Source organism: Ruditapes philippinarum, unplaced genomic scaffold, assembly GCF_026571515.1.
Source record: "Ruditapes philippinarum isolate M1 unplaced genomic scaffold, ASM2657151v2 ctg1025_1_1_1_1, whole genome shotgun sequence".
Lineage (NCBI taxonomy): Eukaryota > Metazoa > Mollusca > Bivalvia > Venerida > Veneridae > Ruditapes > Ruditapes philippinarum.
The window spans coordinates 64,611-79,668 of NW_026857505.1; the positions used below are offsets into that span (position 1 = coordinate 64,611).

Consider the following 15,058-nt stretch of genomic DNA (forward strand, 5'->3'; position numbering starts at 1 on the left):
AACAACGATTTTAATCAAATCTCCGCATTTGTCCTAGTAAGTTCACTTTAATAAAGATACTCCGCAATTTTGCACACACAAAAATGAATACGAGTAAGCGTTGTATAATCTATCTTAATAAAATTAAGTGTCAAAGTTGCATGTTATAACGTCCTTAATTTTCATGCTTATGATTGTATGAAAGATGAATTGTTCAATCTGTTAATTAAGCACATGGATCGAATAAATAATGATCGGAGGGGAATAAATAAATAAATAAAAAGAATATTAAAAAAAAGTGAAAAGGAAAAATAATTTAATAATGCAAACTTTTCTTTATAATGGACGATGGACAAACTTCTATACCGTCGGTAATTGGCGCAATTATCAGAGCCCAACAACAATTATTTTTTTGTTTTTTGTTTTTTTTTTTTTTTTTTTTTTTTTCAATTTAAAAATTAAACTTAATGAAACAAAAAAGGATTATTATCAAAATTTTGTAAACTATTTCAATTGATGTTATTTAACTGCAACCAAACGCTATTTTTTCTCGACGTCTTGAGATGACAAAGTAAATTCTTTACTGTAGCCAACACGTCGATTAATCTCTAAAAAGCAAACATTCTTGACTAAAATCCTCGCTTAAAGTCATTATCAACATATGCACTTTCGCCTTCCATATATTTTTGAAAAGTGCCGTACGGCTAGCCAGTACAGTGTGTCCTGGCTAGTCGTACGTGACTCACGTACGGCTAGAACTTTTGGCTAGCAGTACGGGCCTGTACGGCCAGCCACTTCCATATTTAAAGTCTAGGAATATGTAGGTGTCAGTGATAAGGCCAGTATTAAAATATATATATTCATCTATATTTTTTTTCGTAGAAATCAACTCTTCTGAATTAATGAAGGGATGTTCAAGAGTACAGTATGCTGCATCAAGTTATTTTGGCAATCTAAGAAGACTTGCAATTCAGATGACTGTAGTTAATTCGTCATAGTGTTCAAAGAAGAAGAATGATCAGGAACTAATGTTTGACTTTACTTTTTTTAAAGTCGACTCTGTCATATTGTAGTACAAGATTGGAAAGCTAGAAGTAAAGCCTATGTTACTTATATAAATAGGAGCCACTTAGGCAAGAAGGAGAAACATTCTTTGTGTTTGTGTGCCGTAATAAAAATCAACAAAAATACAACATTGGCGGTAGAAACAGATCTAAATTTTGATTTAGCCATGTCGCAGAACAATTGGCCATTTGTCATCAATGTTGGAAACAGTATTATTGGTGTAACCATCTTGGCTATGCCATTTTGCTTCCAAGCTGTAAGTGTATATATATATTTGAAAATAAATTAGATTTTGATAATAACTAAGTTAGTTAATTAAGTTTGTATGTTGGTATTACTGCTAGTTATTAGCTTTATTATTCAAAGAATAGGGAGAGCTATTGTACTCACCCTTGAGTTAGCATCACACTTTTGTTAAGTTTTTTGCATACAAGTCGGTACTTCTAAAACTCTTGAAGGAAATGGGCTGAAACTCCTGCTTTCTGTGATTACCTAAAATTATGGGTACTGGTCCCATAACTCTTGAGTTACCTTTTTACAAAGTTATGCCCCTTTACTTACTCATACTGTCGGGGGCCCTGCAAAAAGTTGAGCAGGCTGTCTTATGGAGAGCTCTTGTTATTTTACATTGTCTATTTTTCTAAGACTATAAATCCATGCATGTATGTGGCCAGCTCAATATGTGTTCAGAAAACCTATAAATATCATATATATATATATATATTGTCATGATATCATGTAATTAAATGTTTTTTTTGGTTATTTTTGTATACATATGTATCTTTTTTTCCAGTGCGGCATAATTCTAGGCACTTTACTGTTGTTGTTTGCTACATGGTTGACTATAGTGTCATGTCAGCTGCTAATGAAGGCAGGTGTAACTTCTAGAAGAAGATCATACTCTCTCCTAGGTATGTACCATTAAATCATCCTCTGCTGATTGTGTCCCCCCTCCCCCCGCCCTTTGTTACAAGACAAAATTAGAATGAGCCACTTCAAATAAATTTTTCATTTCACTATGATATATCTAATTTATGAGGCTATTTTTTATTCACTTCTTGTAGATTAGAGATACGCTTAACCTTATTCTGTAAACGTCTGTGTGTTTATTTCCTATTAATGTCAAAACCCGGTGATTTAGACATAGTGCTTTATGTTGCACTAGATGACAGCTTGCTAGGTGTTTTGTTTTAACCAGTAATTGAAGCTGTGTTGAATGAGGAAGTGAATAGAGAATTTCTCCTCAGGTGGGAAATCTGGTTCCTACCGGTATACCACTCTTTCTGTGCTAATGCCAGTTAACATTTGTACATGTACATGTATTGTCTTTCGTGGTTTATTAATTCAAAACTTACAAGTCATTTGACAATGAATCAAATATCCATAGAATGTTTCTATAATGATTCTAAGGTCCCTTCAGTGCATTCTAATATAGTAATATATTTTTGGACTTGTGCAAATTAATAAAATGATGAAATCTCTTTGAGAATTCCTTTGAATTTCAATTTCATATCATACAAAGTGGGGTATGTGCAGCTTTTTTTGTCATACATTTTAAATAGTACATAATATCTTGATTTCTTATATGTTTACTAGTACCTAATTGTTCTGTTATGAAAATTTTATGGTTGTAATATTTTTTTTATTTCAGCCTTTTTCACTCATGGAGCTCTTGGGAAGTTAATAGTTGAAATTGGGTAAGGAATTCTTGTTGTTGTTTTTTTTATTATAGATTTATAGATTTAGAACAATCATTTTGGTTTCCCTTTTAATTTAAATAGTTAAAGAAACTTCCCTTTTAACAGGTAGATATCATTTGGCTTGATTGTTTATTAATTGTAAAAACTGTTTTTAATATTCTGCTTATTTTGAATTTAGAAAAATCTACATTATCTGGGCTCTCATTTTACTATTAAGCACTGAGAATAGTCAAGCACGCTGTCCTACTGACAGCTCTTGTTTGTAATAGCATCAATTCAATATGAACTTCAGATAAGTCCCTGAGAATATAAATAGAATATTTAATTTTACACTGTTTGTATATTTTCAGGATGATAGGTCTACAACTTGGTACATTGATTGCCCAGGTTGTAATTATAGGCGATCTTGGTCCAGCTATTGTCTCAAAAGCCACAGGACTCCAGGTATGTGAGTTTTTTGGAGCCAAAATAGAAAAACTGCTTAACATAACCAATATAGTGAGCTTAAACAGTAGCAAGATAAAACATATGAAAGTTAAGTTGGATTCAAATCATCTGGGCTGGTGTGTGTCTTTTTGAATAGCAGGAATTCAGGAGAGCTATTAGAAACGTATCTTGATCTGGCATTTATATTTGACTTGAGTGTTGTTGTTTTTTACATGACCAGTATTGAATAAGGTGAATAAGCTGTGGTTCCATGAGAGCTAAATTAAATACAAATACACATTATGGTTGAAAGAACAATGACACTTTCTTTGATATACTTTTAGTTTTTAAACTTGGCTAATGTTAACAATTAGCCAACAATATCTATCCACATTACACTCATATAGAATATTGATTTTTCTCCCGCTCTGGTTCTGTTTGTGCAATTGATACCAGCAGTTTATGTAGCAAAATATGTAGAGATGTATATTAATAAAAAATTGTATCAATCTTGTTGGGTTTTTTTTTAAACAATGTTTTTTTTTTTTATAACAGAATGTTTCAATGTAAATGTATCAATTGATAATCTTGTTTCTATTGCAAAATATTGTTTTTATAGCAGATTGTTTTTTTCATTACAAAATATAATGTTTAAATGACTGAAAATGTTTTATTTAATTGCAGAATAGTGATAACCTGAGGACGGGCATCATTGTTGTTCTGTGTTTATTTGTTGGGCTGCCACTGGGCCTCTTAAAGGATGTCCGTACACTCAGCAAGACTAGCACTCTTTGTATACTTTTTTACGCTTTCTTTACATGTTATGTAAGTAAAATGATTTAATATGCTCATGAAAGAAAAAAAAATTTCTTAAGTTCTGTTCATTTTAGTCACTTAAAGGTTTTTACATTTAATGATTTACATACACATTGCTGCCTTAGTGGCCATTTTCAGTATATACTATACTTTGCATTTTTAGCTTGACTATTTGAAGAAAAGGGAGAGCTATTTTACTCACCCAGGTGTCGGCATCACTGTCACCGTTACACTTTTGTTAAGTTCATTACATGCAAGTTCGTTTCTCCAAAACTGCTGAAGGGAATGGGTTGAAACATGACATGCTTGTTATCTGTGATTATCTCACATGATTGGCATAGACCTCATAACTTTAAGTTAACTATTTACAGTGTTATGCCCCTTTTCTTCCTGTAAGCTCATAGAATAGTCGAGCGTGCTGTCTAATGGGCAGCACTCATACTAAATTAAATAGTATAATTTCAAAAATCTAAAAATTCCATGGTTGTTTGTGTTTGAAGTATGATTAACATTTTAAGAAATCATTTAACAAATTTTTTTCTGAAGCATTCCACTACTGTTCATTTAAATTAGTTGATTCTATAAAATGTTAATCTTTTAGGGAAAATAATCAAATAAATGTTCATTAATAAGAATTAATAAGAAAAAAATGATATACTTCACTTTTTACCTCCAGGGTTAAGATTTTTTAAAATTTGATCTTTGACAGAATTATTCTCATTTTTTTATCTATAAGTATGTCAAAACTTACAGTGTTTCATATTTGTACCTTGTGAACTTCTGCCTTGATATCTTTGTTCCAAATGACATATTACCAGTAAACTTGATTAAAGATCTTTTCATATGTATGTGGGTTTATTACTGAGCCTGTTAACTTAGTTATGTAAAATTCAAGGGAGGTAACTCAGTTGTATTTGGTATGATTTCTTTATTTAAAGATACAGGTGTTCACTCTTTTGGATGTTTTTATGACTCCAATAGTTAGATAGAGAATATAGATTTGCCCTGTCCATCTGTCCGTCCCACTATCCATCTGTAGACTGACAGAGTACAGTGTAATGTGGTGGCATGGGTTTCCTAAGAAAACATTAATTTTATAGTTTTATTCAAATTTCAAATACAAAATGGTGTAACTCAGCACCAATACATGTGGTTTCACTTACGAACCAAACATTTTGATTTCAGATTGTAGCATTATCTGTTCCAAACTTAATAATCGGTGACTGGTACAACAAAGTGAATTTCTGGAGAATGGAAGGATTCTTCCAATGTTTGCCCATTTTCTCATTTGCGTTTGGATGTCAGACGTAAGTAAAGTAAACAATTTTGATTAAAGCAGTTTTTGAATTCAGAATATTCTTAAAGGAGAATACCCAAAAAAGATATAAACAAGACAATATATTTTTTCTTTAATTCAACTCTTAATATAATAAATGAATAATCTGGGCAAAACCATCCATCAATTTTAGGGAAAATTTCAAAAATTGAGCTGCGTCATGACAAAACCAACATAGTAGGTTTGCGACCAGCATGGATCCAGACCAGCCTGCACCTTCGCGCAGTGTGATCAGGATCCATGCTGTTCGCTATCAGTTTCCCTAGTTGTAATAGGGTTTGTAAGCGAACAGGATGGATCCTGATCAGACTGCGCGGAGGCGCAGGCTGGTCTGGATCCATGCTGGTCGCAAACCCATTATGTTGGTTTTGTCATGACGTGGCTCAAATATGTTCTGACTGAAAAGCTTACAGTGCAGACAATGATTTCAGTTTGCACTGGTTGCATTAGTTTAGTCTAATCTTTGGTAATATAATGATTAAAAGTCAATTTGTCTTTATCTGAATTCTCGCATGTCCTACAGTAAGCTAATTTATTCAGCTTTATTTTGACAAAATTTCATCTTTAACTTTTGTTCTGCTGCATTTTATTGCGGAACTTTTCCGGCTTGACCAGCTTGAAGTTGAAACTGTCAACTTGACTGTTGCTTTAAACTAAACTAGGACATTTTCTCTGTTGTATATTACAGGCAATTATTTATAGTGTATGATGCTTTGGCTGATCCATCATTGAAAAGAATTAACGGGATTGTGGGGTCAGCAGTCAACATGTGTACTGTCAGTTATCTACTGGTTAGTAGTTGTTTTTGAAGCTTTATTAAAATTTTGTATTAATAAAGTATTTGTAATAAAATAAATTTCAAAATGAAAAAAAAAGAAATATATTGTATTTATCTGAAGCCTATAGTATTATTATGATAAAATTTTGTAGCTGATATAGCTTTGATTGTCTACATACATGTAGCCACAAAGTTAATTAAAGGTAAGTCATTCTTGGTGTTAGGAGTGAAAGAGTTAGTTAATGAAAAAAAAACACCATAATTTCAACATAAATTTTACTAATGTTGGTCTGTTTAGCTCTACAGGGAGAGCATTGGATTTAAAATCCTTGGGCAAGGGAAAATTTCTCCATGATAATTGATCTCGATCAATGAGTCTAATAATCAGTTGTTTGTCAATACTGATTCAGATATTATATGGGATAATTAGTCAGAAACTGGTTGAGACATTGGTCAGTACTGGTTAGTTATTCAGGAAAGCCAAGACATGACCAAATATTGATATTAACAAATAAAATAGTCACTTCTTGTTTGTTTGTTTGTTAACTTCATCATTTATTAATATTTTAAAGAGAAAAACAATAATGTTATGGTATATTTCAGGTTGGATTTTTCGGGTATATAGCTTTCTGCAATGCTGGGGATCTGTCGGGAGACATAATCAATCATTTTAGACAGAACAGCGCCTGTGATGCCATCAAGCTACTATTTGTGTTCTCTATAGCTGTCACTATACCTCTGATTGTGTTCCCATGCAGGGCCTCCCTATATACACTCTGTTTTCCTCATGCTCATGTAAGTTGTTGCATGTTTTAACCATTCTTATGCCTTTATCTCCCAAATCAAAAAATTAAATGAGCCACGACACGACAAAACCAACATAATAGGTTTGCGACCAGCATGGATCCAGACCAGATCATGCTGTTCGCTATCAGTTTCTCTACTTGTTATAGGGTTTGTAAGCGATCAGCATGGATCCTGATCAGACTGCGTGGATGCGCAGGCTGGTCTGGATCCATGCTGGTCACAAACCCATTATGTTGGTTTTGTCCTGACGCGGCTCAAATATTGTTTTGTGTCTGTCAATTGGTAGAGGATTGACCGAGTTGAAGTTTAAGGTCCCAGTGATCTTGATACAGAATATACAATGTAGTTGTTTTTTAGCTAATTTTTGAAAATCTCTGAAGTTTACAGGTGTTTTCGAGAAACTTGCTATCATAACCCCTACAGACATTAATTTTTTTTAAAGATCATACATTTTATGCCACCTGTCTTTATTACCTACCTTCAACTTGTAGCTAAGTATAAGAGGGATAGGAGTGTTGGGGAAATTTTGGGTTTTTAATAAAAACTCTTGTTTATTATTTCTTACAATAAGAATGTATATTAACATTATATGAGCCGCGTCATGACAAAACCAACATAATGGGTTTGCGACCAGCATGGATCCAGACCAGCCTGTGCATCAGCGCAGTCTGATCAGCATCCATGCTGTTCGCTTACAAACCCTATAATAAGTAGAGAAACTGATAGCGAACAGCATGGATCCTGATCAGACTGCGCGGATGCGCAGGCTGGTCTGGATCCATGCTGGTCGCAAACGCATTACGTTGGTTTTGTCATGACGCGGCTCATATCACCTTTATCAATTATTTATTAATACCACCTTTATCTATGCAACAATGTGTATTGTCTGTCCATTAAGAATTAGAAGAAATCAAAGTAGAATTAATGCAAGGGTATGAAATTTTAATTATTATTTCCCATCTTTTTTTTTTACAGAAAACAAGAGAAGATGTACCAGGTGGTGGAAAAATACCTGAGTTACATTTCAAAATTATAACAATCATTATAATTGTTGGGTCCATGATTATTGGAATTCTTATACCTAACAGTAAGTTTATAAATTCAATTACTTTTTATCTCCTTGGCTCTAGTAATGGACTTGAATATACAAATGATTTGGGATGGCAATGAGTACTGATATCAGTACTCGAGTACCGATTTCAGTACTCTAGTACCCCGGTCATTCTTCCAGTCAAGTACCGGGTTACAAGAAAAACTTCTGAGGACTTATGAAGCATAAAACCATAATTTCTCTATCAAACTTCTATTTCTGTAGAACCTGTCACATTAACAAATACTGTAATTCATAATAATGACACCATCAGCAATCCACTTTTGTTTTCAATTTAGCAACGAAATTTGTCCAACTTTATGTTTTGTTGCTTTTATCTCCGCTGAAATTGTTGTATACTTAGCTAGAATTGTGAGCAAGTCAGTGCTGTCTAGCATTGTGATGCTAGAATTTCATTTGAAATATATTATTAAATATTATATTTTTATTATTATTGAGAATGAACAGTTAGTTCTTTAGGGGCAAAGTCCATTTCAAAATGGATAACAGTGTGCAGATTTCAAGTTAAAGAATTCATTAAGAAAAAAAATCATGGGAATTATTGTGATTGGGTTTAAAATTTCCTTCCCTTTAATAATGCAAGATGTAAAAATATATGTTATTCATTATTCACTCCCTATTCACGATCACAGAATAAACTAACTGGTCTTTCAATTAAACTGTCAATTTATTCCCAGTGTGACAGTCCCTAATGGTTATATGTTACCAGTTCATCTGTAGATTTTTATTTTTCCTCTATTTTAATTAAGTAATGCAGAAAACTGCCCCTGGTAGTTTAATGGAGAAAGTTATGAACATGAAGCATGGTTTAAAAGAGTGATTCAGAAACATGTAAAAATATTTTTAGTTTTAAATTGAATAACAGTAATTAAATTTATTCCTAGGCAGTTTTCAAAATTGAAACAGTTTTCACGTTTCAGTGTTTTGCTTAGTAATTCATGTGACATCAGCTTTTAACGTAGTATTTCAATTTAAACTGTGTGTTTTGTGGTAAATGGATCTTCAGTTTTGCTAGTGTGGGAACTTTTTTTGCTTTGTTTTACATCAAGTTGTTGTGTGCATCCTCTTCAAACAAATTACTTCAGACTGGTTCTAGAAAATTAGATGATTTTTTTTGCGCTGTCAGACAAGTTTTATAACCCAACTGAGAGCATTGTGTAATAGAAAAGTTTAAATCAAATCTTTGTCAGCCTTTAGTGAAACAGCTAGCCTTTAATTTTCTTCTTTATTATATTTTGCTGTGTCATTTTGCCGAGGAGATATTATTCAAGTAAAATTGTGATATTTATGAAAAAAATACTGTGTGTTTATATTAAGACAGGTAGAAATTATCATGACGAAGCACTATTCGTCACCTTAGTGCAGTAACAGGTTTACCCCTGTTAAATTGTATAAGGAGTTAACCTGTTATTGCACTAAAGTGATGATTTAGTAAAATACATAAACCATTGATTTGCTTAAATTGTGAATTGGATTGCATTTAGAGCAGTCCATTGAAAACTAAGGGGATTTTGATATCAAAATACAAAAATTTAGCTATCAAAGGAAGTGCAGCTCACCCTGGCTCTATACTGAGGGCAAAGGTTAACCACTCCCTGTTCCAGCAGATTAAGGGTTAGGGGCATAGTAAGATATTCTTTGTTTGCTGTTTTAATAGAAAATACTCTCAAAATACCACTGGTCTGAAAGATTTATTTCGTTTGGTCTAAAATGATGAATTCCTATTTTGTATATCTATGCTTGATTGCTGAATGGGAGCCCTTAAAACTATATAAGGTGAAACAGTAGACATGCATGATAAACATAAAAAAAATTGGTTCATGCATTGAAGCTAATCAGCTAGCTGGCTTGTAGAAGGTCACTTGTTTTACCCACCTATCTGTATGATCTCTTGTAATAAAATTGCCTAAATGATTATGATAATATCTTAATTAATTAATTAATTAATTAATTAATTAACTATAATATCTTTATTAAAATTACTTACACATGATTTAGAAGATGAAGCATCATACAAATTAAATAACAAGCATGTACCTTAATTTTAATTGTGTCTTTCTAAACATTATTAAAAAAAACAAAAAAACAAAATGGTCTTCAAAAAAAATGTCAAAAAAACCCATACAAACAACAACTATTGTAATGATTCAATAAGAATTACACCAAACGTAATTTGATTGATTTGACTTAGTCTTTTATAGTGTTAATGTGTCTTAAAATGATCTAACATCACTTTCTTGCAAAGTAAATGAGTTAAATAAAAGTGTATCATGTTTTGCCTTATCTGCGAAGTTGTACACTTTCAGATATTATATTAATTTGTTTGTTTCAGTTGAGTTTGTGCTGGGCATTAATGGAGCTACAATGGGAACATTGATATGTTATATTTTCCCTGCCTTGTTTTTTCTGAGTGTAATGTCTGATAAAGCAGAAGGTCTATTCACTGGAAAGGTTTGTATAAACAATAAATATATTAATGAAATGATAGATTGATTCAGAGCTTATGATTAAACTTACATGCTTCAAATAGGGGTGTCCGTGGCTGAGTGGTTTCGATTGTTGAATTCAAACCATTTGCCCCTCACTGCTGTGGGTTTGATTCCTGACAGCTAGATTCTTTCATGTGAGGAAGCTATCCAGTCATCTTACAGAACGTCAGATTTTCTACTAATGTGCCTGTTTGTGCCTGAAATAATACACAGAGGGGCATCTGAGGTCTTTCTCCACCAGTAAAACTGGAAAGTCACCATACACGTTGGCGTGATGTAAAACCCTACCAAATGAAAGACATGTTTTAATGCCTTGCTAATAGATACCACAGATTCAAACCTTTGAATTATTTCCATTGAGAAAGTTGCTTCATGTAGTGAAGTCTGTGGGTTTTTGAAAGTGCTTGCTAGTGCTTTATTCCATGACCTGTTTGAAACAAAAGTGATTCGCCTTAGCTGCCAGTGTAGAGGACGGCCAGTCTGCACATGCTGTCTGTTCAGGCTCTATAATGCTCACAGCTCAATTTTTAGCTCGACTATACAAAGTATATGGAGAGCTGTCCTACTCGCCCCGGCGTCCGCGTCCGCGTCCAGATTTTAGATTAAAGTTTTGGTGCAGTAAAATATTTTTCATTATAACTTTGTCATTTCTTAAGGTATCAACTTCAAACTTCAAATATATGTTCCTTATCATCAACCACATCTTATGTGACAAGGTTCATAACTCTAGCACCAATATTTTCAGATTTATCTCCCCTTGAACTTAGAATTTTCCTTAAAAAATACTACTTTTTAGCTCGACTATTCGATAAGAATAAGTAGAGCTATTGCAGTCACCCGAGCGTCGGCGTCGGCGTAACCACTTATGTTAAAGTTTTTGTAATAGTTCAAATATTTTCAAAGTCCATTGACATATGGCTTTGAAACTTTGCACACTTGTTCACCATCATGACCCCAACCTGTAGACAGGAGGAGGTAACTCTATCAAGCATTTTGACAGAATTATGCCCCTTTTTCGACTTAGAATTTATGTTAAAGTTTTTGTAATAGTTCAAATATTTTCAAAGTCCATTGACATATGGCTTTGAAACTTTGCACACTTGTTCACCATCATGACCCCAACCTGTAGACAGGAGGAGGTAACTCTATCAAGCATTTTGACAGAATTATGCCCCTTTTTCGACTTAGAATTTACGTTAAAGTTTTTGTAATAGTTCAAATATTTTCAAAGTCAATTGACATATGGCTTTGAAACTTTGCACACTTGTTCACCATCATGACCCCAACCTGTAGACAGGAGGAGGTAACTCTATCAAGCATTTTGACAGAATTATGCCCCTTTTTCGACTTAGAATTTACGTTAAAGTTTTTGTAATAGTTCAAATATTTTCAAAGTCCATAGACATATGGCTTTGAAACTTTGCACACTTGTTCAACATCATGACCCCAACCTGTAAACAGTAGGAGGTAACTCTATCAAGCATTTTGACAGAATTATGCCCCTTTTTCGACTTAGAATTTACGTTAAAGTTTTTGTAATAGTTCAAATATTTTCAAAGTCCATTGACATATGGCTTTGAAACTTTGCACACTTGTTCACCATCATGACCCCAACCTGTAAACAGGAGGAGGTAACTGTATCAAGCATTTTTTTTACTATCAAGCACTAAGAATAGTCGAGCGTTGCTGTCCTACCGACAGCTCTTGTTACTGTTACTTCTTTATTTCTTAAGGGATCAACCTCATACTTCAAATATATGTACTTTATCATCATCCCCATCTTATGTGACAAGGTTCATAACTCTAGCACCAATATTTTCAGATTTATCTCCCCTTGAACTTAGAATTTTCCTCAAAAAATACTATTTCTTACTGTTTCTTCTTAATTTCTTAAGGGATCAACCTCATACTTCAAATATATTTACGTTATCATCATCCCCATCTTATGTGACAAGGTTCATAACTCTAGCACCAATATTTTCAGATTTATCTCCCTTTGAACTTAGAATTTTCCATAAAAAATATTATTTTTTACATTCACTTATTTATTTCTAAAGGGATCAACTTCATACTTCAAATATATTTACGTTATCATCATCCGAATCTTATGTGACAAGATTCATAACTCTAGCACCAATATTTTCAGATTTATCTCCCCTTGAACTTAAAATTTTCCTCAAAAAATACTATTTCTTACTGTTTCTTCTTAATTTCTTAAGGGATCAACCTCATACTTCAAATATATTTACGTTATCATCATCCCCATCTTATGTGACAAGGTTCATAACTCTAGCACCAATATTTTCAGATTTATCTCCCTTTGAACTTAGAATTTTCCATAAAAAATATTATTTTTTACTGTCACTTATTTATTTCTAAAGGGATCAACTTCATACTTCAAATATATTTACGTTATCATCATCCACATCTTATGTGACAAGGTTCATAACTCTAGCACCAATTTTGCAAGAATTATCTCCCTAAAACTTAGATTTTTTTACTAGAAAAATGTTATTTTTTATAATATTTTTTTTATTTTTAAAGGTATCTACCTCAAACTTCAAATACTTATTCCTTATCATCAATTTCATTTAATGTGACAATGTTCATAACTCTTGAAGCAATATTTACAGATTTATCTCTCTTTGAACTTAGGATTTTCTTTAAGAAATATAATAACTTCTTTACTTTTTAAGGTATCTACTTCAAACTTCAAATATATATTTCTTATCATTACACAAATGTTGTGTGACAAGGTCCAAAACTCTAGCATGACTATTTCTAGAATTATTCCCCTTGATCTTGGAATTAATGTTAACAAATGTTATTTTTTTACTATAATTTAATACATAATTATACAAAATTGATTTAATCTTTCATAGTTTTGTCCTCCTTACTGCGTCCAGTATTTTATTAGTCGAGCTTCGCTGTCTCCTGTGACAGCTCTTGTTATGCTTCATTACTACGAGAGGCATATAGATTTGCTCTTGTCCATGTATCCTGTTGTCCATCCATAAATGACAAAACAGGGAATCCCTGTTCTAAGGACACATTTATAGTCATATCTTAATATATCAAACCCTTAACATTTGAATGAAAAATTCCAAATTAAAAGCAAGACTGATCCATTACACAAATTCGGCAGGGTGAAAAAAGTATGTATCAGTATAGATTATGTCTTCATTATTTTCAGGTTGTCCTTGCGTTTGGTCTCACAATTATGATAGCAAGTACATACACTATATTGACAAAAGAATCTACGGAAGTTAGGGTAGATCCGCTCGATATTGGCGACCAAAACCCTGTCATAGATATCAGCAAGATTGAGAACTCTAAAAAATTTATTGACAACCTGAATGGAGGTACAGTCTGTCGTTTATTATAATTTTTTTTCTTTTTAGTTTAATGTAATAAATGGCTTCAATTGGTCATTTTCATGAATAACATTATAATGCAAAGCAGTTTAGAATGTTTTAGAATGGTAGTTTCATGTTTGGTTTATAAGTACATATATACATCTCAAGGACATTTAACCAAATCTATGATGCCGGGACATTATGGCATGATTGATATACTGTACAACTAAACAATCATAATTATAGATCAACAATTGGCACTGTTTTAGTACTGAACTCATTAGGGAAATAGAGAGTTGTGTACCAGAAAGAAGAAGGCAAAAATAGTTTTTAGCTCGACTATTCGATAAGAATAAGTAGAGCTATTGTAGTCACCCGGGCGTCCTCGTAACCACTTATGTTAAAGTTTTTGTAATACCTCAAATATTTTCAAAGTCCATTGACATATGGCTTTGAAACTTTGCACACTTGTTCACCATCATGACCCCAACCTGTAGACAGGAGGAGGTAACTCTATCAAGCATTTTGACAGTATTATGCCCCTTTTTCGACTTAGAATTTACGTTAAAGTTTTTGTAATACCTCAAATATTTTCAAAGTCTATTGACATATGGCTTTGAAACTTTGCACACTTGTTCACCATCATGACCCCAACCTGTAGACAAGAGGAGGTAACTCTATCAAGCATTTTGACAGTATTATGCCCCTTTTTCGACTTAGAATTTACGTAAAAGTTTTTGTAATACCTCAAATATTTTCAAAGTCCATTGACATATGGCTTTGAAACTTTGCACACTTGTTCACCATCATGACCCCATCCTGTAGACAGGAGGTAACTCTATCAAGCATTTTGACAGAATTATGCCCCTTTTTCGACTTAGAATTTACGTTAAAGTTTTTGTAATACCTCAAATATTTTCAAAGTCCATTGACATATGGCTTTGAAACTTTGCACACTTGTTCACCATCATGAACCCATCCTGTAGACAGGAGGAGGTAACTCTATCAAGCATTTTGACAGAATTATTCCCCTTTTTCAACTTAGAATTTACGCTAAAGTTTTTGTAATACCTCAAATATTTTCAAAGTTCATTGACATAAGGCTTTGAAACATGTTGAAATTTTATACTCTTCTTTGAGAGCATAATAGGACTCTCTCCAAGGCCTATAACTGTAATATGGATTTAAAGAAAAA

At 32.8% G+C, this 15,058-nt stretch overlaps 1 protein-coding gene across 3 annotated transcripts in view; it reads left to right on the forward strand.

Moving 5' to 3' along the window:
- The window catches only part of LOC132749980 (putative sodium-coupled neutral amino acid transporter 10), a 31,835-nt gene that overhangs the window by 892 nt on the left and 15,885 nt on the right, over positions 1 to 15,058 (forward strand). For all 3 annotated transcript variants that reach the window (XM_060739927.1, XM_060739929.1, XM_060739928.1), the window contains exons 2-12: positions 862 to 1,300; positions 1,838 to 1,955; positions 2,696 to 2,741; positions 3,095 to 3,188; positions 3,855 to 3,995; positions 5,172 to 5,293; positions 6,011 to 6,113; positions 6,704 to 6,895; positions 7,883 to 7,994; positions 10,351 to 10,469; positions 13,701 to 13,869. In XM_060739927.1, coding sequence (XP_060595910.1) covers positions 1,211 to 1,300; positions 1,838 to 1,955; positions 2,696 to 2,741; positions 3,095 to 3,188; positions 3,855 to 3,995; positions 5,172 to 5,293; positions 6,011 to 6,113; positions 6,704 to 6,895; positions 7,883 to 7,994; positions 10,351 to 10,469; positions 13,701 to 13,869 — 1,306 coding nt within the window. In that variant the 5' untranslated portion in view covers positions 862 to 1,210. The remainder of the gene's footprint in view (positions 1 to 861; positions 1,301 to 1,837; positions 1,956 to 2,695; positions 2,742 to 3,094; positions 3,189 to 3,854; positions 3,996 to 5,171; positions 5,294 to 6,010; positions 6,114 to 6,703; positions 6,896 to 7,882; positions 7,995 to 10,350; positions 10,470 to 13,700; positions 13,870 to 15,058) is intronic.